The 27,504-nt window shown below is 39.0% G+C and overlaps 1 protein-coding gene and 1 pseudogene across 1 annotated transcript in view; both read left to right on the top strand.

The window, feature by feature from the left end:
- Zcchc17 (zinc finger CCHC-type containing 17) overlaps window positions 1-27,504 on the top strand; it is a 56,563-nt gene that overhangs the window by 3,730 nt on the left and 25,329 nt on the right. The window contains exons 3-5 of the mRNA XM_010621607.3: window positions 7,312-7,369; window positions 23,247-23,347; window positions 24,767-24,858. Of these exons, the coding sequence (XP_010619909.1) occupies window positions 7,312-7,369; window positions 23,247-23,347; window positions 24,767-24,858 (251 nt within the window). The remainder of the gene's footprint in view (window positions 1-7,311; window positions 7,370-23,246; window positions 23,348-24,766; window positions 24,859-27,504) is intronic.
- Window positions 12,990-13,230, top strand: LOC117287456 (annotated as a pseudogene).

The raw sequence follows: 27,504 nt of genomic DNA, 5'->3' as shown, positions 1-27,504 counted from the left end.
ACATTTTATTGGACACTTTATTGGAAAGCAGAGAATAGGAGGAGACACATAGATATCTACCCTGGTAAATCAGGACAGGGCTCCAGAAAGCTAGAGAATTTATGGGCTCTTTGTTCCTGGTTGCCTTTATTGGGGTTCAAGGGCCCTTCCCCCTACCTGGAATTTGTCATAATCGGATTGGTTCCTTGGGCTGTCATAGAGGGATCCCGGCCCCCAAGACCCCTAACTCCATGCACCATCTATGTGCACTTTTTTAAGTGATCTTATTTGATTTTCTTTGTCCTGTCAGGCCCTGTCTTTGAAATTTATGGGTTTGTTAAAAGGACTCTACATACAAGGTCAAATTAACAAACAAATTGAAATGTAGTGAGAAAACGTGTGTGTCCAGGTATGAGTATGTAGTTTATATACAAAGTGAGTTTGCTGTTGTGTAGCCCCCTCACTCTTTTGTCTCCTTTGTACTTTACTACATGATGGGAAGGAGCAACTAACTTCAGCTGGGGCACTGGCAGAGCTCTGCTGCTTATCTTCTCCTTTTAATTGCTCTCTCTCTCTCTCTTTCTCTCTCTCTCTCTCTCTCTCTCTCTCTCTCTCTCTCTCTCTCTCTCTCTCTCTCTCTCTCTCTCAAGGGTTTTAACTCTTTCTAGTCAGAATTTGCCAGAAAGCTGACTGAGGTCTTTGTTCTACTATTTCCCTGTCTGTCTGTCCCCTTTACCTACAAATGCAAACAATACGATTTTTGTGCCTCTTCCATTACTTGTCCATTGCCTACTTGGACAGTGTTATGTTGTTCTAGCCTGCCCTTACTCTAGTTCTGGCTTCCTTATAGCACTAAACCCTGATTGCTTTCTCTTCAGGATCTTTGCAAATGCTGTTTGCTTTAGTCCATTTGTGCTACTGAAACAAAATACCTGGGATTAGGTAATTTATAAAGAACAAAATTTTATTTCTCGCAGTTCTGAAGGATGGGAAGTCCAAGATCAAGATGCCAATAGATTTGATGTCTGATGAGGGCTGCTGTCTGCCTCCACAATGTTGCCTTGTTGCTAGGTCTTCCAGAGGTGACAAATGCTGTGTCCTTGCATGGCAGAATGTGGCAGAAGGGGCAAACTTACCTCCTCAAACTCTTTTAAAAGGCACTAATTAATTCACTAGGCCTAATCACCTCCAAAAGGCTCCACTTCTTCTATCTCTTGCATTAGGGATTAAATTTCAAATGTGAATTTTGAGGAAATACAGTCATTCAAACCCCCTTGAGAATGAGATTGATCGTGTTGGAAAAAGACTCTTCAGAGAGTTGCCTGAGCCTTCTGTCCCTTTCACTTTGTGAGGAGGACATGGCATTTGTCTGCTCGGAAGAATACAACTACAAGGTTCCATCCTGGAATCAGAAAATAAGCTGTTATCAGGTACTAAATCTGCTGGTGTCTTGGTCTTGAACTTACCAGCCTCTAGAACCACGAAAAATGAATTTCTATTATAAAACATCCAATCTATGGTATTTTGTTATACAGCAGGAAGAGACTAACTCTGTTTCTTCTTCTAACTACCCACTTTCCCACCAACTTCTCATTTTTTAAGTCTCAGCTGTAATGTCTTTCAGAGATCTTTTCATGGGTGAATTTTTAGCTGTGTACTTATTTAATGTCTGTCTTCCCCACAAGGCACTAAGCTCCCTGAGGACAGAGTTGTTTTGATCAAACCTCGGGCCTCGCACATGCTGGGCAGTCACTCTGTGGTTGAGGTACATTCCCAACTTGATGCCTTTCTTGATAACTGAGTGAATGCCTTTGGTGGGAAAGGCATTGTGTTTATTTAGGGAGCACAGGCTTTGGAACCAGCTCATAGTCCTTGAGACTGTCACTTAAATGTCTTTGAGCCTCAGTTTTGTCATTTGTTAAATGCGGATAATTACTTCAGAGGATTACTGTGATTACTGTTATGTAAGATATTGTCTATAAAAATGACAAAAGAATTCATTATCCATGTCTTCTTGAAGTCAAAGTAAAACCCCTGAATGGTTTTCATTGTCTTATGAGTAGCTGTAATATTTCAACCAAAATATTTTTCTGCACCCCACCCCCTTTCAGTACTGGTGATTGCACTCAGGGCAGTGGTAGCAAACTTACAGCATATGTGCTACAGCAGGCTTTTTGTATCATTTAAAGCTCTAAAAGTTTTACCATCACTGAACTCAAGGCCCTGTAACTGAGCTACATTCCCACCACCCACCCCCACCCCTTTAAAATGTTGAGGCAGTTTCTTGCTAAGTTGCTTGGGCTAGGCTGAAAGTTTCGATCTTCCTGCCTGAGCCACAGGCATTTATATTTGTTTTGTGGTCAAGAAAATTTTTATCTCTAATAATGTCAGGTCTTTCAGGATACTCACTGTAACTGTCAGTCAGCTATAGATAATTGTAGCTTTTGACTTCTGGTAATTGATCTTTCTTGAGTCTAACTGGTAATGTAACAGTTAAGCTACAAAGGATAATAACATTCTAGTAAGTAGCAAACAACTCTACTCTTTAAAGTCTTTTTTCTTTATGGCCTCCGGTATCTCCAAAGGTTAGTTAGGCACCAGAAAAAGAAGTGATAACACTGGAGGTAAAATTGATTTTTCTGATCAAGAAGTGCTTACTATTCAGTTGCTGCAAAAAGGGAAAAGTACTCTGCCCTAAACAAACAGGTTCAGATTTTTAGTAAAGTGGCTGTAGACCTGCAAATTATTTTGTATGAGAAGGGGCTTGAATTAATGTAGGTTGTTGTTGGTGGTGTGGGGGTGGGTTATATATTGCTGTCAAGGAAAGATGGCCTGGGAAAATATTCAGAGAGCACATTGTGTGTAGTTCCCCCTCTTTAGTTTTTATTTTTGGCTTTTTTTTGTTGTTTGAAAAAAGGGTCTGGCTATGTGGTTCAGGCCAGCCTTGAACTCAATATGTAGCCCACGCTGGCCTTGAACTCGCGGTGATCCTACTGCCTCAGCCTCCTGAAGGCTGGGATTACAGACATATCCCACCACACTTGGCCCCCTTTCATTCGTTCTTTCTTTCTTTTTTTTTTTTTGGTACTGGAATTGAACTTAGGTCCTTGTGAGGCAGGCGCCGGAACCACTGAGCTAAATCCCTGGCCCCTACCTTTCATTTTAAAGTTTTGTTTTGTTATTTTTTGGTACTAGGGATTGAACTCAGGACTTTCGAGGCAGGCACAGCAACACTAAACTAAGTCCCTGGCCTAAAGGTGTTTTTTTTAACTTTAAATTCCCTGAATTAAAAAATAAATTCAACATTATTTTTTAACTATGTTTATCAAGAACTTTATAGAACTTACTGTTTTAGGAGCATGTTTTTAAAAAGATGCTGTCTGTAGAATTGAGTTGGAATTAGAAAAAAATTTCAGGGAGGGGCCAGGGATTTAGCTCAGTAGTTCTGCCACCTGCCTTGCAAGTGCAAGGACCCAAATTTGATCCTTGGTACCAAAAAAAAAAAAAATTTTTTTTTTAGGGGGCTGGGATTTAGCTCAGTGGTGCTGCTGCCTGCCTCATAAGTGCAAGGTCCTGAGTTCAATCCGTGGTACCAAAAAAAAAAAAAAAAAAGAAAGAAAGAAATTTCATGAGGCAGAAGAAACACTCTCCGAATATTCATCCAGTGAACATTTAATGAAAGCCTGATATTTACAAGGAAGATCAGATACATTAAAATTGAAAACTTGATGTCTGTTAGCTCATTTCTGTTATTAAATCTTTTCAAAAAATTAACTCTTTTAATGGATAAAGAAACTACTTGGAAGTTAAGTAATCTCCCATTGAACAATAAATGGGGAAGCTGGGATTCTAAATCTTTCCAGGTCTATTTTGTGCTAAACTATAACTGGGATAGCCCAACTTTACATAAATGTATGGTGCAACCAAAAGACATAAAAGAATTATTTTCACCAAATTGAGGAATAGAAGGAAGATGATGGTAAGTCTGGTTATTCCAGTCATAGTTATAGTGTTTATCACAGTCTTTTTACCCCCCTCCTTATGATACTATTGCTTGAAGCCAGAAGCTTGCCCATACTTGGCAATTGCATTACTTTTGAGCCTCACCCCAGGGTGGCTTTTCAAAAATTTTATTTTGAGACAGGATCTTGCTCAGGCTGGCCGTGAACTTTCAGTCCCCCTGCCTCAGCCTCTCAAGTAGCTGGGATTATAGGCATGTTATCACTGTTCCCAGTTTATCACGATCTATCATGTAATTTTTTGGTTTTGTTTCCAGTACTGCCAGTCAAAGCCAAGGCCTTTTCATTGAGCTACAACTCCAGTGCTTTTTAAGTTTTTTGTTTTGTTTTGTTTTGTTTTTGAGGCAGTCTCACTAGATTACCAGGGTCTAATTTGCAGTCATTCTGCCTCAGCCTCCTGGAGTTCTAGAATTACAGACGTGTGCCACCATGGCTGGCTTGGGCATTTCTTTTTTAAGTTTTTAAAAAATATCACAGTACCTAACATGGTGTCTTGTGTATAGTAAGTGCTTTGTAAATGCTGCGATAAAATAGTGCCCAACCCTTGTATGGCTGGTTGTCCTTGAAGAAACTGATAGTACAGCTCATAGCCTAGCAGCTCTTCTTTTATCAGGCTCAGCAGTGGTGGGGACGCTGTGATTGCATAGCCAAGAATCCGGTATTCATCTTGCTGTCTTGGTGGCAGTGTCTGTTAAACATGATAAAGGAGTGAAAACATAGCAATGAGTGTTGGGATTCTGCTCAGCCTTGTCTTTGCCAAAGACCTGCTGAGGGGAGATGGTGTTGGTAAGGCAGAGATAGCATTGGACTAGAACTCAGAAAATTTCTGCTCTATACCCGGCTGTGCTACTTTCTAACTTTGTAACTATGGAGAATTAACTTACATTGCTGAGCTTCAAATTCATCATTTACATTATGAGAACAAGTTTCAAGGCCAGTACCACCTTTAATCTGAAGATGGGAAATTCATTTTACCCAAGGCCTGAATTCAGTTGAGATAATTACTGAATGTTTCCCCCTGAGCCATTTGAGTAATTATTCTTGGGACACCAGGCAGACTGTGTGATCATCTATGGCAGGTGCCATCCTGTTAATTTCAACTCTGACTACACCCTAGGAGACACAGTGATAGAAGCATCTGGTGCTGAAATATAGACAAGAATGCCTCTTCCTAACTTGAGTGCCTCTATTCTGGAGCACATTAACCTTTCCTTTTGGGAGAAGCCAAATTAGTCTGTTATTACCTCTAAAGACCATAATGTGACATTGGAGCTTCAGGATGGAAAAGTGAGATTGTCTTAATTTGTAGCAGCAAGGTGATTTGCACTCTAACTTCCAGATGGTACTGTTAGGTTTGTTAGATAATTATGTTTCTTAACAATGTTGTTGTACAATATGAGATTTCTTAGCCCTTTTTCTAGAATTTTGGAACAAGTGGTACCCAGTCTGAGTACCTGTAGTTGATCCAGAAGTAGGGATTTATTCTTATTGTAATTAAAAATTAAAAGCCTTACCTTCATCCACGGGCCCTTTACACATAGAATAAATTGCTTTGTGAACTTAGATAAGCACTTTGTATCTCTGGTCTTTACTTTCTTCATTTGAAAAGTGACAGAATTGGACCAGCTAATATCTAAAGTCCTTCTTAAAATCCTCCCTGCAGCTCTACCTTGATTTAAACTGTTTCTTTGGGATCAGCTGGTCCCTAGTCCAGCATACTTGTTCATCAGTGTAAAACAGTTTAGAATCCTTGATTAATAACTCATTTTTATGCTGTGTCTTGAAGAGTTAGTTCAGCTGCTCTTGTCTGAATATCTCCCACTAAAAATAAGGCAAATGAAAGCTTTTATTTATTTCCATCCAATACTGAAATGAATAATGTAATTTGGTAAAGCAAGAGGTACTGAAGTAGGAATAAAGATACCCAGGTTCTGTCCCTACAGTGTATCTAAATTGCATACCTTCTGCCAATCATTAATCTTTTTTATGCTTCAGGGTCTTGGATTGTCAATTATTAGAAGCTACACTTTATTGAATGGCCATTATGTGCCAAATATAAGTGCAAGACATGTGTGTCATTTGTTATCTGTATCAGCAAAGTGAGAACAAATGGGAACTTGGGCCCTGGAAGACCAAGTGTGTTCAATATCTCACAGATAGAGCTGGGATTAGAGACTACATTTTGGGCTGGGGATTTAGCTCAGTGATGCTGCCACCTACCTCACAAGCACAAAGTCCTGAGTTTGATCCGTGGTACCCCAAAAAGAGGAAAGAAAGAAACTATATCTTTTACCCTTTAAGCCTGTATTCTTTCTCCACCTAGACTATTCTGCCTTATCTACAGTATAGGGACCTACCGTTTATATGTCCAAGGATTGTTGCCAGGGGCAAATAGGGTACCGAATTGACATTGGCACTACTTCAGGACTGTTAGAATTTTATCATTAAAAGGAACCCAGAAGCAGCTCTAGAGTAGCTAAGACTCGGTTCAAATCCCAGCTCTTGATACTTACTAACTTTGGTCATTGGATGAGTTACTTAATCTCTCCATGCATCCCTTTGTCATGTGTTGAATGCATGTTATAGGACCAGTTTCACACACTGTCATGAGAATTTTGAATAGTGTTTTACATACAACAAAACACATAAATACATACATACATACATACAGTGTTTGAGTAGTGTTTTGAATATTCAATATATGTTAGTGAATATCACTACAGCATGAATTCTTTTATTCAGGCCCCTTGTTTTTTTGGTGGAGCTGAAACTGCTTAACACAACTAAAGGAACTGAAAAGAATGAAGTTTTTGTGTATAAGATTGTAACAGATATTTTACAAATTATAATGAATTTAGTGATAAATACAATATGTAGTGACATCAATTCTAATCCATAGTTGTTGAGAGTTATTTGAAAATTGCAGGGAGGGAGCCTGGGATGATAATTTACCTGATAGGAGTTCTGGGCCTTTTATCACTAACATTTATTGGAAGCCTCTAACTTCTCCATATTCAGTCAACTCTGCAAAAGACTTGGGGACACCTGGCTATGGTGGTGTAGGATTTGGGCATTTCTTGGTTACAATTATCCATGTGACAGCACTCCACTCGTACCAGTGTTTTTAATGTATACACATTTACCTGTCAGTCTAAATTTCAAAAAGAACAGAAAGCACTATTTGTCAGAACATCACTTCTAGGCAGACAGAAAGAAATCTGTACCAAGTAGAAATTCAAGAAAGCTAGGTTAAATGCTCTGGAAGAAAAATTTTCGTTTTTGTGACATTGATTTTTTTTTTTTTAATCTATAGGTTGCTATGGTGACCGACTATGGAGCCTTTATCAAAATCCCAGGCTGTCGAAAGCAAGGTGGGAGCCTATAACTTGAAATTCAACCTTCCCATTTCATTCTCTCTGCTCTAACCCCTATCATGTCCTAATTTTAGGCTCTGCATTTATAGATCATATTTTTGTTTTATTTTGTTTTTTGTATAGATATGAATGCATATATTAAAATATGAATGTTTTTATCAGGTTATGTGTATGTGGGTGTGGGTGTGTGTGTACATGTGTACATGTGCACATGCTGAACCACTGTGACCAGTTAGCAGGTCTTAACTCAGAAGAATGGTGCCCTCTAACTGGGGGAGGGGTCTCGTATAGATATCTAATTGGATTTACTTCTGGAACCAGCTCCTCCCTAGATGTCACCTATGACCTTATGCAAATCACTTCACTTCTTTAGACAGGAATTTGGAGATGGCAAGCTTCTTCCCTGAGGCTGACATTGCAAGCTTATTAGTATGGCACATGGATTACAAACAGTATGTGTATATGTATATGTAAATGTTCCAATATGTATTTTCATTAGTGAATATTAATTTTGTGAAATGCTGTGTTTCATTGTTTGATTTCCATACATGTATATAAAATTTTTTTATCATATCCACCCCTTCACTATTCTCCCTATACTCCTTCCTTCTCTCCTTGATTCTCGTCATATTATCTAATAGCTCTATTTTCATGTCATTTTTTTTCCTGTAGATTCTTTTTTTTTTTGGTACCGGGGATCTAACTCAGGACCTTTCACTTGCTAAGCAGCAGTGGAACCACTGAGCTAAATTCCCAGTCTGATTATGTTTTTTTTTAAGAGTTGAGGTGTTTCTGTATTTTCCAGCTGGCTTTAAATTCCTTGGCTTATACATTCCTACTGCCTCAGTCAGCTAAGTAGCTGTGATGCATGCCATTATGCCTAGCTCCTAATACAAGTATTATACATACCATGCTTTACATTTTCTTTGTAAATAGACAAGCATCTGTAGAATATTTTTTGAGAATCCTTCTCATATCTGTAATCTTATTTCTCAGAATAATTGTGTTAAGTAGAAAAGAAGGGTTCCACAGACTAGTGTCCAAGGTGATTTAGCTGAGCATTGGAACATCTAAGAGTAGAACCTAAGCCCTATGGGTTAAAAATTTCTATTTGTTTGTTTTTGTTTTTTTTTTTTTTTATAACTTTTTTTTTTTACCCTGGTACTCAGAATTGAACTCAAGACCTTATGCTTGCCAGGCAGGCAGAGCACCACTGAGCTACATCCCTGGCCCCTTGTTTTTGTTTTTTGAGGTTAGATCTTACTTTGTAGTTCAGACTGGCCTTGAACTCATTATATAGCCCAGGTTGGCCTCAAACTTGTGGTGGTCCTCCTGCCTCAGCCTCCAGAGTGCTGGGATTTTAGATATATGCTATATCACATCTAGTTTCGGATTTATTAAAGATTAAATATTTTATTTTATTTTTGTGGAACTTGGGGTTGAACTCAGGACCTTGTGCTTTCAAGGCAAGGCACTGGTGCCACTGAGCTAAACCTCTGGCCCATTAAAGATTTTATTATAAAATGTAACCTAAGAGGACTAGAAGAAATCAGGCATGGTGGCATACACCTGACATCCCAACACCCTGCAAGTCTAAGGCAAGAGGATGAAAGTTTAAGTCCCACCTAGGCAATTTAGTGAGACCCTATCACAAAATTTTAAAAAGGATTGTGGATGTAATTACATTTAAATGCCCTGGGTTCAGTCCCCAGTATTGGGGGAAGAAAAAGTACTAGGAGAGTATTTTACTGCGTAAAAGTCAGGAACATTTAAAAATAATTGTAAGCAAAGTTAAATTGGGAAGAAGAATTTACAGTCCATATGATACAGTGCTAGCAAAAGGAAGAAGTTTGGTGTGATGGAGAAATCCCAGCACTCAGGGAAGCCAAACCAGAAAGATTATGAGTTAGAACCCAGTCTGGGAAACTTAGCAAGATTCTGTCTCAAAAGGGGGTGGAGATGAAGTGGGGTGAGGATATAGATCATTGTGAAGACCCTGGGTTCAATTCATAGTACTGGGACGAAAAAAGGAAGTAAAAGGAAAAGGGACCAAAGATATGAAAAGACAACTTGCAGAAGAACAAAGCTTTGGTCAAAAAAACCTTTGGGTTTTTTGTTTGTTTGTTTTGGACACAGGGTCTCACTATGTAGTTCAGGCTGGCCTTGAACTTACTATGTACACTATGTAACCCAAGTTGGCTTTGAACTCACAGCGATTCTCTTGCCGCAGCTTCCCAAGTGCTAGGACTACAGATGTGTGCCACCACTCCTGGCTAGTCAATATATTGAAAAATAACTCCTTTCAGGACTGAGAGTGTAGCTCAGTGGCAGAGTACTTGTCTAGCATTCTCAAAGCCTTAGGTTTAATCTTAACAAAGGCAAAATGAAAGAAAGAAAAAAAAGATACCCTGTTTCATGGTTTGGGGTGTATTCACAGTGTTTTGTAACCATCACCACAGTCTAACTCCAGAGCATTTTTATCTCCCTAGAAAGAAACCCTATACCCACAAGCAAGCACTCCAAATTCTACTCTCCAGCTGTTGGCAACCAAAAGTATACGGGCCACCAGTTTACTTTATCTCTAGATGTTTGCCTTTTCTGTTTATTTACTATAAATGGAAATCATATAGTATTGTATGTGGTGTTTTGTGACTGTCATCTTTCACTTAGCCTAATTTTTTTCAAGGTTTGTCTGTTCTGTAGTTTGTGCTTCTCTTTTTACTGTCATTCCAAATCGTCTATTGCAGTTCCATCAATTGATGGATATTGGGGTTGTTTCTACTTTTTTTGGTATTATGAATAATGATGTTATGAACATTTATATACATGTTTCTGTGTGGATGTATGCTTCATTTCTCTTGGGCGTATACCTAAGAGTGAAATTGCAGTCATATGATTAACCTTTTGAAGGACTGCCAAACTGACTTTGCATTTCACATTCTCATGAGCAATGTATGATGGTTCTACTTTCTTTATGTCTTGGCCACACTAACTTTTTCTGTCTTTCTCAGTATAGCCATCCTACTGAGTTCCAGTGGCATCTCCTTGTGGTTTTGGTTTACATTTCCCTAATGCCTAGTAATGCTGGGCCTTTTTCATGCGTTTATTGGCAATTATATATGTTCTTTGGAAAAAAGTCTGTTCAAATCTTTTCCCCCTTTAAAAATTGGGTGTTTTATTTCTTTTGTTTATTTTATTTATTTATTTATTCAGTATTTTTGAGACAAGGTCTCCCTATTATTAGTCCATGCTAGCCTTGATCTCACTATTTAGTCCAGGCTGGCCTCAAACTCATGGTGATTCTCCTGCCTCAGTCTCCCAAATGCTGGAATTATAGGTGTGTGCCACAACACCCAGTGTTGTTTTTTATTCTTTTTTGGTACCAGGGAATGAACTTGGGCCCTTGCACTTCTGAGGCCAACACTGGAACCACTGAGCTAAATCCCTGGCAACGTTTTTTTATTCTTGAGTTATAAACTAGCTCCATCAGATCTGGGATTTGCATATCATTTTTATGTAACTTTCTTGAAATGATAAAATTATGTAAATAGATAAAAGATTAGTCGTTGACAGATTATTAAAAAGGGTGTGTGTGTCTGTGCTCATGTGTGTTATTTCAAAGGAGGTGTTAAGGGCAAGGATCCTTGTGATGAAGACCTGTTTTGTAATTTTTTTTTTTTGGTAGTGCTGGGAATTAAATCCAGTGCCTTCACACTGAGCTACATCCTGAGCCCTTTTTTATTTTTTAGTTTTGAGGCAAGGTCTCATTAAATTGCCCACCGTGGGATTGAACTTGCTATCCTCCTGCTTTAGTCTCGAGTCCTAGGATTATAGACACAAAGCACCATGCCCAGCCAGTGTTGTGGCTTAGCTATGGTGGCAGACAGTTGAATTTACATATATAGTGAAATAACATGCACACGCGCCGCGTGCACGCACACACACACATACACACACACACACACACACACACAGGTAAAACTAGGGATATCTGAATAAAAATCTGTGGGATTGTATCTGAGGTGTTTTTTCTTGTACTTAATTATTCAATTTTCTGACTCTCAAACATCAACTGGATATCCAGCAATTCACTTCTGACTACCTTGTTGTTAGTGTCATATTCTATGTATTTAAGAGCTCGGTCCCCTAAGACTGCCTTTATTTTAGATGCTACTTCCAAGTGTTGAGTCGCCACATTATCCATGTTTCTCTCTGACTTTTCTACAACTCACTCTTCCAGTCTTAGTATTTGCAAGAACAATAGTAAAATTCAGGAAGATGCTATGCTTATTATAAGGGATATAGACAGTCAAACGAGATACACAGGACATGGGACTTCAGTTTTCTGTGGAGCTGGGGTGTATCACTTTCCTGGCACTCGGATGTGCTCACCATTTCTCTGAGCCTGATTACTCAGGAGGTTTAATGTAGGTTCTGCTACATAGGCATAATTGAGTAAATCATTGACCATTGGTAATTGAACTCAATTTCAATCTCCAGCTTTTCTCCTGCCTCAGAAGTCAGAGGATGGGGCTGAAAGTTCTAACCCTCTACTCATATTTATTTCATTGGTTGCGAGCCCCATTCTGAAGTTGTCTACGAATCCATTATTCACCATACCATTATTTTTTTTGAAGCAAAATATTTATTGGTACATTTTTTACTCCTTTTATGGTCAAAAGGGACTTACAGATAACAAAAAACATTCCTATCAGAAATTCCAAGGGTTTCAGAAGCTTTCTGTCAGGAATCAGGGATGTAGACCAAATATCTATATTTCTTACACCCCAGTATGAATGTCAATATCCTACTATACTATACCTTTGCAAAATGTTACTGTGTTAGTTACTTTTCTCTCTTTGCTAAGACAAAATACCCAGTACCCAATGTTAAACAGGGAAAGATGTATTTGGCTTATAGTTCGTAGATGTTTCAGTCTGTAATTGGCTGGTAAACGGGCATCACAGAAGAGAAACAACATTATGCGCACAAGGTAGCCAAGGCAACAAGGGACCTTTAGAGCATCTTTCTGCCCCTTTTATCTTACTCAGACTACTTAAGGCAGATAGCACACACACTCTTAATCCTAGTGCCCTTGGGCCTAGCCCCACCATGAATCAGTCATGCAGCCACTTCAAAAATAGCACCACCTCATTTTTATGAGACTTTGGAGGGACATCTAAACACAAGCCATAGCAGTTACCATTGGAGAAAACTGGATGAAGGGTACATGGAATCACTGTATTATTTATTTTCAGTGCATATGAATCTAGTTATATTAAAAGTTTTAAAAAAGTGATTTAAAATACTCAGAAGATTTTTGAGATTAACCCATATTTTAAAAGATTACTATTAATACCCAGTGTTGGAAATGGGCACTTTTACTCACTATTAGGAGTGTAATTTGTCATAGACTTTGGCAGTGACTATTAACATTTTAAATCTGCTTGTCCTTTATTTTATTTTGGTGCTGGAGAGTGAGCCCAGGGCCTCTCACATGCTGAGTTACATCTCAGCTTCATGTACTTATCCCCTCCTTCCCTCTTTTTTTTTTTTTTTTTTTTTTCCCCTGAAACAGTCTCACTATGTAGTTCAGACTACCTTGAATTCACTCTGTAGCTTTGCTCAGTGGCAGTATTGTAGCCAATAAGGTTTATCCGAGGCGCGATTATTGCTAATTGAATTCACTGTGTAGCCTAGGCTGGCCTAAAACTCACAGCAATCTTCCTGCCTCAGCCTTCCAAGTACTAGGATTACAGACACCACCGTGCCCAGGCATCATGTACTTACTCTTAAATCTAGCTATTTGGGGTAGAATTTAGGTATAGGAGAGAAATTATGTACATCTATTCAGTGGACTATGCGGATGATAAAAGGATAACTATATTGTGTGTGTGTGTGTGTGTGTGTCTCTGTGTGTGTGTCTGTGTGTGTGTGTCTGTGCTCAGATCAAACCCAGGGCCTTGTACCTGCTAAGTATGTGCTCTTCCTCCAAGCTCCATTCCCAGCCCCAGAAACTATTTCTAGCATATTGATGCTTCATCTAACCAGAAGATGTCAATAGAAGGTTTTCACACAATTCTATCACATGCTGCTTCATAGCACTTGTAAGGCCCATTGATTATAAAAAGCATTCCATGGGCCGGGGATTTAGCTCAGTGGTTCGGTGGCCTGCCTTGCAAGTGCAAGGACCCAAGTTCAATCCCCGGTACCAAAAAAAAAAAGTATTCCACCTTTTGCTCTTTTGCCATACGAGGACACACAGAGTACAGTTTTGGAAGCAGATTGGACCCTTGTCAGACACTTAGCCTGTCAGTTTCTTGATCTTAGACTTCCAGCATCCATAACTATGAGCAATAAGCTTATGTAATTAATTAATTTACTTATTGGTACTGGGGATTGAACTTGGGTCCTTGTGCTTGTGAGGCAGGCAGCAGAACCACAGACCTAAGTCCCCTGCCTCTGTAATTTATTTTTTTAAAAGCAGCTTTTTAAAGCAAATACACACATGCCTTTGAGCCGGGGATTTAGCTCAGTGGTTCCGCCGTCTGCCTTGCAAGCGCAGGGACCCAAGTTTGATCCCTGGTACCAAAAAAAAAAAAAAAAAAGAAAGAAAAGTATACACATGCCTTTATAGTTTTTAAATTATTCTGTGTGTTTAAAAGAATATTGATCAGATTATTAACAATGGTGACCTTCGGGCTTCCTAAGGGAGAGATGGACATGGAAAGAGAACTTTCACTTTGCAGTTTTTAGTTTTTTCTTTCAAAAAGCCTAACAGCTGATCTTTAGATAATGAAGCCATGCTTCTATCTTTGGAGACTACTGTGCTACAGATTGCATCTTTGCATGAGAAATGGCTTACCAGTAGTTTTCAAGCTGGCAGTCAGCAGTCTGTAATTAAGTTTCTCATTTTATGTCAGCTGGGATTTAATGAGGTGGAACTCATCCCCACCCCTACAGGACATGCACCTCTTTCTGCCTGAAGAAAGTGTGCTTGCCATGACTGCCAATGCCTGAAAGTGCCATTTTTACTTAGGTATTTATGTGACACTTTGGGGACTATATGGAGATTAAGGCCTATCTTTCAGCTCACCTGTGTTTATACCCTTTCAGGTAATGCTTCTGATTGTGGCTGACAGTTTTACAAGTGAATTTATCAGTCTGACCAGCTGTACTGAAACAGGGCTTGGATACAAGCATAGGTAACCAAATAATTGGGTGGAAACTGAGTTTTAATTTTGACATCTTCAGTAGGGTTTTTTGTTTTGTTTTTATAAGTTAAACAGTTAACTTCTCTACAGTGTATCTTAGCTTCTATAAAGGGGACAAAAACATTAAGCAATGAAATAACTGGTCTGATCAGATCTTAACATCCTTGATTCAGGAAGGTAGACTGATTCAAATTAGTTTCCCCAATTTATATTCTTAGAATTATTTAACCACTGCTGAGTTGAAGACCTTTTTCTAGTTTCTAGTATCATATGAAGCTAGATTTTCTTTTTTCTTTTTTTGGTTTTTTGAGATAGGGTCTCACTATGTAGTTGAGACTGACCTGGAACTCACTATGTAGTCCAGCCTGGTCTCAAACTCACAGTGATCCTCCTGCCTCAGCCTCCCGAGTGCTGGGATTATAGGCGTGCGCCACCACTCCCGGCATAACTAGATTTTCTTTATCTTCCCATGGTGATGTGGTGTGGTGTGTGATATGGTTTGATTTGGTTTGGTTTGGTTTTGAGGCAGGGTTTCACTATGTAGTTCAGGTTGGCTTTGAACTCTATGAAGCCCAGGCTGGCCTCAAGCTCACAATGATCCTCCTGCCTCAGCCTCTTGAGTGCTGGGATTACAGGTGTGCATCATCTGGCTCTATTTTTCAGTGGAACTTTCTATGATGATAATGTTTGATATCTGTTTTGATTTGTTTTCTGGCATTAGTGAATTCTCCATTTCTTCAGACACCAACCAAGTAGCCGACAATTCAGGTAAATTCTGACATTGTCTACCTCAAATTGCAGCAGATCCTACAAATGAAAAGGACTTAGTCCCACAAGATTGACTCCTTTCAAAAGCCTCTGTACTTCTAGCCAACCAGTTGTAAATGGAGATTCCCACAACTCCCTCTTCAAGTTTGATAATTTGCTAGAGTCATTCTCAGAACTTGGTAAAACATTTTACTTATCTTTGCTGGTTTATTTTAAGGGACGCAACTCAGGAACAGCTGAATGATGGAAGAGGGATACAAACAGCAAGGTATTAGTGCAGAGAGGTGAGGGGCTTTTACATCCTCTCTGGTACCATACTCTTTGTAGTAGAATGTGTTCATCGATCCTGATCTATAAATTCCTATGTGTAGGTGTCGGGGTTTTTTGTTTGTTTTTATTCTTTTGTGGTATCGGGAGGTTGAACCCAGGGCCTCCTGTGTCTAGACAAGTATTCTACTTGTGTGGGAGTTTTTATACAGCCTCTAGTCCTCATTCCTGGAAGTGGACATTCAAACCCTTTAATTGCTTGGTCTTTCTGGTGACCAACTCCATCTGGAAGCTGTCCAGGGGCTTCACTCTATCACCTTATTTGAACTAAGAGGGCTGAGGATGAAGTCAGTTTTCTTTCTTTTTTGAGTGGGTACTGGGGATCGAACTCAGGACCTTGTGCTTGCAAGGCAGGCTGCAGAACCACTGAGCTAAATCCCTAGCCCTTTGAGGGTGTAGTAAGTGGTAGATCACTGGTTAGCACATGTGAGACCCTAACTTTAATCCCTCAGTACTGCATGCGTGCGTGCGCGCGCACACACAAATACATTGAGCAACTTCTTGAAACCTATCTCAAAACAGAAAATAAAAAGAAAAAGGGCTGTGAATGAGTAGTCAGGCACTTGCCTAGCATGTTTAATGGCTTTAAATTCCCAGTACTGAAAAAGTAACACAATTGTATAGCATCATTATCAAGTACTATGTAATGTACTGTACATAATTGTGTGTTATACTTTTATATGATTGGCAGCACAGTAGTATTATTTATACCATACCAGTATCTCCAGAAACATTTGAGTATTGTGTTTCTATATGACATCACTAGGCAGTCAGAATTTTTCAGCTTTATTGTAATCTTATGAGACCAGCTTTGTATTGGCATTCCATCATTGCCTGAAATGTTGCTGTGTGGTGCGTGACTGTTTAAGTAACGTTTACATTGTATTAGGTATTACAAAGTATAGGTGAGGGAACTGATGGTGTAGCTCAGTGGCAGAGCTTGGGTTTAGCATGCACAAACTTTCAATTCAAATCCCAGTGTCACACATGTGCACACACACACACACACACGAGAGCAGGATATGTGTAGATTATTTGCAAATACCATGCCATTAAAGCACTGAGCAGCAGCCGGTAATCCCAGCACTCGGGAGGCTGAGGCAGGAGGATCGCTGTGAGTTCGAGACCAGCCTGGGCTACATAGTGAGTTCCAGGTCAGTCTTAACTACATAGTGAGACCCTGTCTCAAAAAAACAAAACAAAACAAAAAAAAAAGTACTGAGCAACAATATTCCACTGTATTCATGGGTTTCACATCCATGTATTCAACCAACTGTACATGAGAAATTAAAAAAAAAAAAAATCTTCCGGGCCAGGGATTTAGCTCAGTGGTTCTCCCGTCTGCCTCGCAAGCACAAGGATCTGAATTCGATCCCTGATACCAAAAACAAATTTTTTTTTCCTTTGTACTGAATGTGTACACTTTTTTTCTCTTATCTTTATTCCCTAAATGATATGATAATTATATAGCATTTACATTGTAGTAAGTATTATAGGTAATCTAGAGGTAGTTGGAAGTGCACTGGAAGAAGTGTGCAGATTATAGACAAACAAGACACAATTTTATTTAGGAACTTGAGCATCTGCAAGATTGATATCCTGCAGGTCCTGGAAGCAATCCCCTTTAGATACTGAGGGATAGGATGACTTTCCAAGGAAATGTATGCTGAAGATTCTTGCATCTCCAGCTCTTCTTCTGAGCTACAGACTTTACATATACAACTGCCTACCTGACATTTATTTTCAAAATTGAGGACTAGACCATGTCTCACTTAACTCACTGTGTAACTTAATGTGTTTGGTAATAAACCATTAATATTTCAATTTTTAATATCTTATACCCCAGTTAACTGTTCTTATATGCACTTTTGGTCTGCATCCAAATGAGTAATAACTTTACATAATTTCAGCTATAGTGTCTATATAACTTAAAACTTTTAAGATATTTTATGATTAAAAATAATGCAGGCTTATTATAGAAAGGTAAGGGAGAAAACAATCACTATGTGATAGTACTACTATGATTTCTGCCCCCCTTTACAGTATTGGAAATTGAACCCTCATGCACGTTAGGCAAGCATTTCATTGCTGAGCTACATCCCCAGCCCTTTTTATTTTGTGACAGGATCTCACTAAGTTGACCAGTCTGGCCTCAAGCTTACCTTCCTGCCTCATTTCCCTAGTAGCTAGAATTATAGATGTGCACCACACACTTTGCTTGGTGTGTTTTTTTTATAGTCACAAACTGTATAAAATTTGACATTGAGGGCCGGGGATGTAGGTCAGCAGCACAGCGCCTGCCTGGCAAGTGCAAGGTTCTGAGCTTGATCCCCAGTACAAAAAAAAAAAAAAATAATAATAATAATAACATGTTGAGATTAACATGACATAATACTCTTTATTTAAATTTGACTTTTTTAGCTGGGCATGATGGTGCACACCTGCTATTCCAGTGCCATGGGAGGCTGAGGCAGGAGGATCACAAGTTTGAACCCAACCTGGGCAACATAGTAACTTAGTGAGACCTGTCTCAACATAAAAATTTAAAAAGGGATGGGGACGTAGTTTAACACAAAGGCTCCAAGGTCAGTTCCTTCACACACATACACACACACACACACACACACACACACACACACACACACAGTGTAGCTTTTTACATTTTTAAAATACTTCTGTAAACATTTAATGACTTTGCCATACAGATTCCCTATATAATCATTTTAATCTGTTTCCAGCTTTTTTCTGTAAAATACCTATGTATATCCATGAGAGAAGCCTGGATTGAAAGAATATACTTTGGTATCAGGTGGGAGGACAAGTTGATGCCATTTTTTCTTTTTGATACTTCAATAAATAAACTTTCTGTTTGGGGGCCGAGGATTTAGCTCAGTGGTTCCACCACCTGCCTTGCAAGTACAAGGTCCCAAGTTCGATCCCTGGTACCAAAAATAGAAAATAAAATAAATAGGCCTGGCGTGATGGTGCATGCCTGTAATCCCAGCACGAGGGAGGCTGAGGGAGGCTGAGGCAGGAGGATCGCTGTGAGTTCGAGACTAGCCTGGGCTACATAGTGAGTTCCAGGTCAGTCTGAACTACATAGTGAGACCCTGTCTCAAAAAACAAACAAACAAAAAAGAAAATAAAATAAATAAACTTTCTGTTTAAAGGCCTGGGATTTAGCTCAGTGGTTCCACTGCCTGCCTTGCAAGTACAAGGTCCCTCAGTTCAATCCCCAGTACCAAAAATAAAATAAATAAACTTTCTGTTATAGAGAAAGATAATGTTCTCATGAGCATATTAGGCTCAAAATTAATTTCCTTCACAACTTCCACTAACAGTAGAGGAAAGGTGAATTTTAACTGTTGGAGGCAGTTGCAGCCAAAAAAAAAATCAAGGTAAAAGATTTCCTTTTTCTTTAGGGGATCTGACTTTTTTTCTTCAAATTTTCTAATGAAGCAGGTCATAGGGGTGGTACAACACCATCTGCATGAATTCCACCCAATTTGGAGAGTATTTGTTGACCCAAAATTTAAAATATAGTTTATATAATATATAAAACATTTTCAAGGCCCAGGATTTATTCAGATAGGTAGGCTGTGAACCTCTAGAATCAGCTGATGTATAAGTATGAGAAGCCCAGTGAACATGCATACAGAAAACAGTTACTTGTAATAGGAACATTGTAAAGAAAGGTAGATGCTTTGAGTTTCAGGCATGTATGGGCACCTGCACCACCACCCCCGAGAGAGAGAAGGGGGGTCAGAGGCGGGAGGGAGGAGAGAGAGAAAGAAAATAATCATGACTAAGTCTCCCAAGCAACTTTAGGAGTGTTTAGAGAAGACAGTTATTTTAGACATAATTCCTTGTTTATTTTGGCTATTCAAAATAATTGTTTAATTATTTTCATTTTTTTAATAGAAGTAATTTTATCTATTATGAAAACATTTTGAAAAGAAGTGAATGTTAACCTGTAATACTATGCCCATTGTTCACATTTTATGTCATTTCTTTCCAATTTTAAAAATATTTTTAAAATATTTGTAATTGTATGAATTTTGCATTGTACTTTTGTTTTTAGCATGGAAAAATGATAGACTCTTACAGTGTTCAACATAGTAGGCACATAGTATTTCCTAAAGGATGAATTATTGGTATGTTTTTTACATAATCTTTTGAAAAAACTTTCAAGTGACTGTACCTTAACTCTGACTCAATCATTGCTCTTGCATAAGATGTTGTTTCCAAATTTTCTTGTCTTAACACATTTAGCCAAGTGTGGTGGCATTTAACTGTAGTCCCAGGACCTCTGGAGGCTGAGGCAAGAGAATTGCTTGAACTGCAATTCTGTTAGCAGCAAGCAAGAAAAAAGATTATTTCCTTTGGACAGAGTCTCAGAAGTAATTGTGGTGAAATCAGTTAGTCGTCAGAATTCGTGGCTGCAACGGGCAGAAACAGTCAGGAAATACTTTGGACAGTCTTGCTGGGGATTTGATGAATGAATTGGTTATTATCAAGTGCTCATTGTTTATCTGCTGTTTACTAAGTGCTTTATTTCTCTCTGGCAAACTATTGCCATCTTGTGGTAAAGATGAAGATTGCAGTTTCTTGTGATTTCTGATCCTTAAGTTTTGAAAAAGGTGGTTGGTTGGTTGGTTGGTTGGTTGTTGATTTAGCTGGTTTCTTGCCTATCTCTGAACCAATTCCTTTGGCCAGGGAAATGAAATTCTGTACATTGAGGCACCCTGTGTATTTTTCCTTTAATTAGGGGTTAGGTCCAATTCAGCCAAATTATAAAGACTGACCAGATTAGAATGTGAGGTGGTGGTTCTCCTTAGCAAAGGACCTTGGACAGGCAGGAAACTGATGTTCAAATATTATTAAATTATTATTTAATTTTATTTGTTTATTTCTTTTGTGGTGCTGAGGAATCAAACTCAGAGCTTCACACATGCTAGGGGAGCATTTTATTATTGAACTATACCCCCAGACTTGTTCTTTTTTAAAAAATAAATTTTAGGGCCGGGCATTTAGCTCAGTGGTTCTGCCGCCTGCCTTTGTAAGCGCAAGGCTCTGAGTTCGATCCCCAGTACCAAAAATAAATTTTATTTTATCCCATTCCCCTTCAAGCCCTGTCCCGTCCCTGTGTACAAAAGCTTTATTTTCATTTTTCCTTCCATTTTCACTTTTTTTCTTGTCCCTTTCTCCCTGCCTCCTCCTTTGTTCGCTTTCCCACTTGAACACTTTCTTTCCATTTCCCAACATCCGTTATACAGTTCAGTTCTTATTTCCACTTTTGGTTTCTCACATTGGAGAAACAATACAGTTTTTTTTGAGGGGGGGTACCAGGGATTGAACTTGGGACCTTGCGTATCTGAGGCAGGCAACAGAAGCTAAATCCCTGGCCCCAACAATACAATATTTAAACATGTGTGTTCAATTTATTTCACTTAGGAGTATGCAGACCTGTCATCCTGTCATTCTTTTTTGGGGAGTTTTTTTGAGACAGGGTCTCACTATGTAGTTGAGACTGACCTGGAACTCACTATGTATCCCAGGCTGGTCTCCTGCCTCAGCTTCCCGAGTGCTGGGATTATAGGCGTGTACCACCACACCTGGCTAGACCTGTCCTTCTTCGTTTTGTTTTATTTTATTTTATTTTTGCCCTGGTATAGGGAATCAAACTCAGGACCTTGCACTTGCGAAGCATGTGCGGTGCCACTAAGCTAAATCCCCAACCCAGGCCTATCTTTTTTTTTTTTTTGAAACAGGGTCTCATTATGTAGTTGAGAGTAACCTGGAACTCATATGTAGCCCAGCTGGTCTTAAACTCACAGCAATCCTCCTGCCTCAGCCTCCCAAGTGCTGGGATTACAGGCATGTACTACCACACCTGGCTAGACCTATCATTCTTTTTTTTTTTTTGGTGCTGGGGATTGAACTCAGGTCCTTGTGCTTGTGAAGCAGGCAGTGGAATCACTGAGCTAAATCCCTGGCCCCAGACTTATCATTCTTCAAAGATATTGTGAAGTGATATTCAAAAGTTGATTCTAACTTTAGTAATATTTCTTATTTTACTGTACTTTCACCAATATTAGATTTTTTTTTTTTTTTTAATTTTGGTACCAAGGATCGAACTTGGGACCTTGCGCTTGCAAGGCAGGCAGCAGAACCACTGAGCTAAATTTCCAGCGTGGATATTGTTATTTTAAAAAATATCTTGCTAACTTAATAGTTTAAAAATGGGGTCAGGGGGCCAGGGATTTAGCCCAGTGGTTCTGCCACCTGTCTCACAAGCACAAGGTCCCCAAATTCGATCCCTGGTACCAAAAAGAGAAAAAGAAAAAAATGGGGCCAGGGTTTTAGTTCAGTGGCACCATGCCTGCCTGGCAAGTAAATGGTCCTGAGTTCGATCCCCAGTACCAGAAAAAAAAATTAAAACTGATAGTTCATATTTTCCTTTTTCACTTAACATTTATTATAATTATTTTTCATAAGTGTAATTTAGATGGCTTTTATTTTTCCTTGACAGACTCACCATACTTTGCTGAGCCATTTTCCAGCTACTGGTCATATAAGTTGTTTTCTGATCCTTATTTTTTTAACCTTTGTAAAGAACAATGCTGCAACTTTTTTATGCCTGTGAGTTTTTGCTTCTGTTGTGTTTAGAAAAAAACTTCAGTGATGATATTCTTGCATCAAAGATACAAGTATCTTTGTGCCTTTGCTCTCAAAGAATTTTACCATCTTGTATTTCTATTAGTATTATATGATTGCTGTTATTTTATCATACATTTACTAACATTAAGAAGTATTAAAACATTTTTATTTATAGTTTTTGGTGCTAGGGATGGAATCCAGGACCTAGTGAGTGCTAAGTACATTCTCCACCTCTGAACTATATCCCTAATAAAGCAGTATTTTAAAGAATGTTTGCTGGTTGATTAGGTATAAAAAGCAATCTCGGGCCGGGGATTTAGCTCTGTGGTTCCACACCTGCCTCAAAAACTCAAGGTGTTGCGTTCAATCCCTGGTGCTGCAAAAAGACAAAACAAAACAAAAATTTAAAAGCATTCTCAAGCAAGGCATGTTGGCACTTATCTGCAACCCAGCACTCTTGGAGAATGAGGCAGGAGAATCACAAGTTGGAGCCCAGCCTGGGCAACTTATCAAGACCTTGTTTCAAAACTAGAAATAAAAAGGGGCTAGAGATGTGGCTCAGCAAAAAGGCCCTGAGTTCAGTCCCCAGTACCACAGCTGTGCGCTCATGTGCACACACACACACAGAATTGCTCTCAAATTATTTTAATTTGCATTTTTATATTAATTTACTTTTTCAATGAAAAACTTTACGTATTTCTTGCATTCTTCAACTTCTTTTCTCTCCTTGCCTATTTAGAGTATAAATACCATACATACCCACTGCTTTATTTTATTTTATTTTATTTTTTTGGTACCGGGGATTGAACTCAGGTCCTTGCGCTTGCAAGGCAGGCCACCAAACCACTGAGCTAAATCCCCGGCCCCGCCCACTGCTTTATTTTATTTCTTCTTCTTGTGCCTAGGTCTGGTGCATCGAACTCACATGTCATCCTGTCGGGTGGATAAACCCTCTGAGATAGTAGATGTCGGAGACAAAGTATGGGTGAAGCTTATTGGCCGAGAGGTAAGGATCTGTCTAGCTTCATGTGGTTAGAAAGGACTAGGAAAAGCTGAAATTTTCTGGAATTTTATGATGGTAAATGTGTAAATGTTGTTAATTGTGGCCGGTAGTTTTATTTTTAAATCTGCCACAATAATCTGTCTTAAATTTTAATCTTCCAATTGTCCCGCAGACTCAAAAGGAATGACATGAGCTACAAAAATGTGGTGCAATGTGTATGTCTGTAAAATTTGCCTTCCATAAGTCAATAACAACTCACTTGAAAGCATGAGGGCTATTCAACAATATCTGAGTGCTTAATATATACCAGGATTAGCGGGTACAGTAGTGAACCATTCATACGTGATCCCAGCTACCATGGAGCTCAAATAGAATATAAATGAAGGGGGAAAAAAGACTATAAATGGAGGAGACAAATTTTTAAAAAATGAACATATACATAAAATGATTACAAGTTATAAAGTACCATATTGAGTTCAAACAATATTAAAAGTAGATTTAGATAAAGTTGTCAGGAAAGGGCAAAGATGATGATATATGAACAAAGACCCAAAGGAAAAAGAACTGACTGTATGACATTAGAATAGGAGCATTGCAGAACTGGGTGTGGTGGCGCACGCCTGTAATCCCAGCACTCAGGAGGCTGAGCAGGAGGATCTTTGTAAGTTGGAGACCTGCCTGAGCCACACACTGAGTTCCAGGTCAGTCTCAACTACATAGTGAGACCCTGTCTCAAAAAACCAACAAAATCCAAAAAACAACAAAAAAAAAAAGAAGAAGAAGAACATTGCAGGCAGAGAATAGCTGACGCAAAGGTCCTGTCATGAAGAACTTCATGTGCTGCAGGAAGCAGTGTGACTCATGAGGGACTTTATGCTTAAAGAAGCTCTAGACCAAATCCGGAACTACTAGATGTAATCTCCAGTAATGTCTGAAAATCTGTTGTGGGTTTATGGATCTCTGAACTGACCACCAACTATACTGAACTTCACCTTTTATTTTCCTTTTTTGTTTTTTTGCTTTTTGAGACAGGGTCTCACTATGTAGTTGAGACTGACCTGGAACTCACTATTGTAGACCAGGCTGGTCTTGAACTCAGCGATCCTCCTGCCTCAGCCTCCCGAGTGCTGGGATTACAGGGGTGCACCACCACACCCAGCTTCACCTTTTATTTTATGTCTGGTACCTCTGCAGGCCTTGGATTTCTGAGCAACCATGTCTGTCTTTCCCCTAGGGACAGGAATGAGATGAAGTCCATTTCCTACAGAGTCTGCCTTCAGTGTTCCTAGCACAGTAACTTGGCTATTAGAGGAGCTCAGTGTTATAATGATGAAAATTTTGACTCTTAGTCAGATAGATTTAGATTAGCAACCTAAATTGTGTACTTAACAGTGTTGGTGACTCTTGTTTTATGTTTTTCAGATGAAAAATGATAGGATAAAAGTATCCCTCTCCATGAAAGTTGTCAACCAAGGGACTGGGAAAGACCTCGATCCCAACAATGTTATTATTGAGTAGGTAAAAGGTTGGAAAAAGCTAAAATCTTAACTCCCAAAGCATAAAATACTATAGTAAATCAGACTGAACTGGGAACTCTCCATTTGTAGATTTTGTTATTATATTGACATTATGCAATCTTTGTGATCTTTGGTTAGAGTTTTAGGATTAATTGCTAACACAAATTTAGCAATTTTATCAATGGTTTTATTTCCTTCCTCTTAATCCTTTTCTGCTTCTGCCCTTTAGTCAGGTAGCCAACAAGTATTCCTGAAGTATTGTTATTTGCCCTGTATCTCCTAGTGATTACGGCATTGGGACTGAAAAAAGGTAGAGACTTTGTGGGAGAGAAGAGCAATACTGGAGGAATTCTTTAGTGGGGTTTAAACTGCCGCATCTTCTGAACACAACACCTCTTTTTCATTGGCTTTTTTTGACCTTTCATGTAGGAATGGAATATTTTCTATCTGGGATAATGTCTAGTGACACCGAATATTATCGCTATCTGGCTCAAATTCTTTCCTCGGTTTTTTTTTAAATCCCTGTGGTGAGGACTGAATCTAGGCTAGGCAAATGTTCTGCCATTGAGCTACCATCCCAGCCCCTCTTTCTTGAATTTCTAGCCAGGAGTTCTTGTCTCTCTAAGATCCTTTGAGGGAACTTGGGGTACTTATTAATGTTTTCAGTGTTTTGAACAGCCAGTCAAAATCATGCATTTACCCTCAGATTAACCATAACATTATCTTACTGCTTTTGACTGTGAGGCACATTATTTCTCTTATGGTAGTTAGATGTTCTCCATAGCAGTTATGTCATTGATTAATTTGAAAAATAAGAAAAAGTAATAAATCATATTTAAGTTGGATCTTGGTTGCAAAAAAGTTGGGAAATCTTTGTGTTTATAGTTCTGAGCAAAATCGTTTTGGATACAAAAGGAATTTTATCTGAAAGGAAGGGAAGTGATATTTACTGAATATATATCACATGCCAGGCATTATACAAAGCAGCTTATGTACACTGGAACATGGAGCTCTCATAACAACTGGCAAAATCGGTATAATCTCCATTTTATTTTATATTTCTGTTTTCTAGCTTGGTGTTTGATGGTAACTTACCTGTGGCAGCAAATTACAGTGGGTCAGGAACTTGAATCTGTGTTCTGATGTTAAAGCTAATGTTCCTTGCACCATAAAATGTTTCTAGTTATTGGATGTGACTTAGAGTTTTTCATATTTCTGTAGTTTAGTCTCTAAATAGTGTCATATTTTTAAGGCTGATTATTGACAAAATACTTTTCAATTACAGTAAATATTTTTTATAACTCAGAAATGTTATTTAACTCTGACATTTACTGATTACATTGGCTGAGGGGGTGAAGGGAGGGCAGGGACGGGGGAGGGGAATGAGAACTAAGACCTGTCATGTAAAGGTACAAGATCTCAGTAATGAATGTAACTGTGCTGTATACCTAAAAAGTACCAGTAAACTCAATGAGGAAAAAAAATGAAATTGGGCTGGGGATGTAGCTCAGTTGTAGAATACTTGCCTAGCGTTTGCGAGGCCCTGGCTTTGATCCCCAGCACTACACACGTACAGGCACAGCAGTAAGAGTTCCCATAGCCCCTCTTACAGTGGTAATATATAAAACAAGATAAAAGGGTAGGAAAGGGTAAGGTTCTCTGTATGTCTCTATGTATAGTCTATTTCTGGTAATAGTCAAGTGGCGGAAATAGTAACTTTTGTTATAAACTGTGATGGTAGGTGCATCCAGGAAAGGATGACACAGTGGAATGTTTACAGGTTACAGAGTTAGAATCGATCAGAATGAGTCTTAGTTCTCCTCTAAACTAGTGTATATCCTTGAACCAATTAGTTTTTCCAGACATGAGATTCTTTACTTTAGAAAAGTAATGGCATGTATCTCAGAAATGATGGAATAGTCGGGTGTGATAACGCATTCCTGTAATCCCAGCACTTGGGAGGCTGAGGCAGGAGGATTGCTGTGAGTTCGAGACCAGCCTGGGCTACATAGTGAGTTCCAGGGCAGTCTCAACTACATAGTAAGACCCTGTCTCAAAAAAATAAAACAAAGCAAAAACAAAGAAGTGATGAAATGGTTTAAGTAAAATCTTTTTTGTTTGTTTGTTTTCTTTTTTTGAGACAGGGTCTCATGATATAATTCAGGCTAGGCTTGAACACACTATGTAGCACAGACTGGCCTCAAATTTGCAGTGATTCCCTCTACCTCAGCCTCCCAAGTGTTGCCATTACAGGGGTACACCACCACACCCAGGTTGAATAAAATTTTAATATAGAATCTTGCTAAAATACTAAGTTACTTCAGCTGATCTTGAATTTACTATCCTCTTGCCTCAGCCTGAGTGCTGGATTATAGGTGTGTGTTAACCACCACACCTGACCCCAGCCCCCCCCCTTTTTGAGGCAGGGTCTCACTTTGTAGCTCAGGCTGGCCTTGAACTCATGGCAGTCCTCCTGCCTCAGCCTCCCAAGTGCTAGTATTACAGGTTTGTGCCACCACCTGGACCCAGCCCCCCTCTTTTTTAGTTTATTTTGAATCTTTGGCAAAAAGACCAAGAGCACATACTGGAGGAAAGATGGCCTCTTGAGCAAATGGTGCTGGGAAAACTTGCTGTCCACATGCA

The sequence above is a fragment of the Fukomys damarensis genome, unplaced genomic scaffold (genome assembly GCF_012274545.1).
Source record: "Fukomys damarensis isolate Sample0158 unplaced genomic scaffold, DMR_v1.0_HiC HiC_scaffold_23, whole genome shotgun sequence".
In the NCBI taxonomy this organism is placed as follows: domain Eukaryota; kingdom Metazoa; phylum Chordata; class Mammalia; order Rodentia; family Bathyergidae; genus Fukomys; species Fukomys damarensis.
The sequence above is the reverse complement of the archived record's forward strand: the minus strand, read 5'-3'. Positions and strand labels throughout refer to the sequence as shown.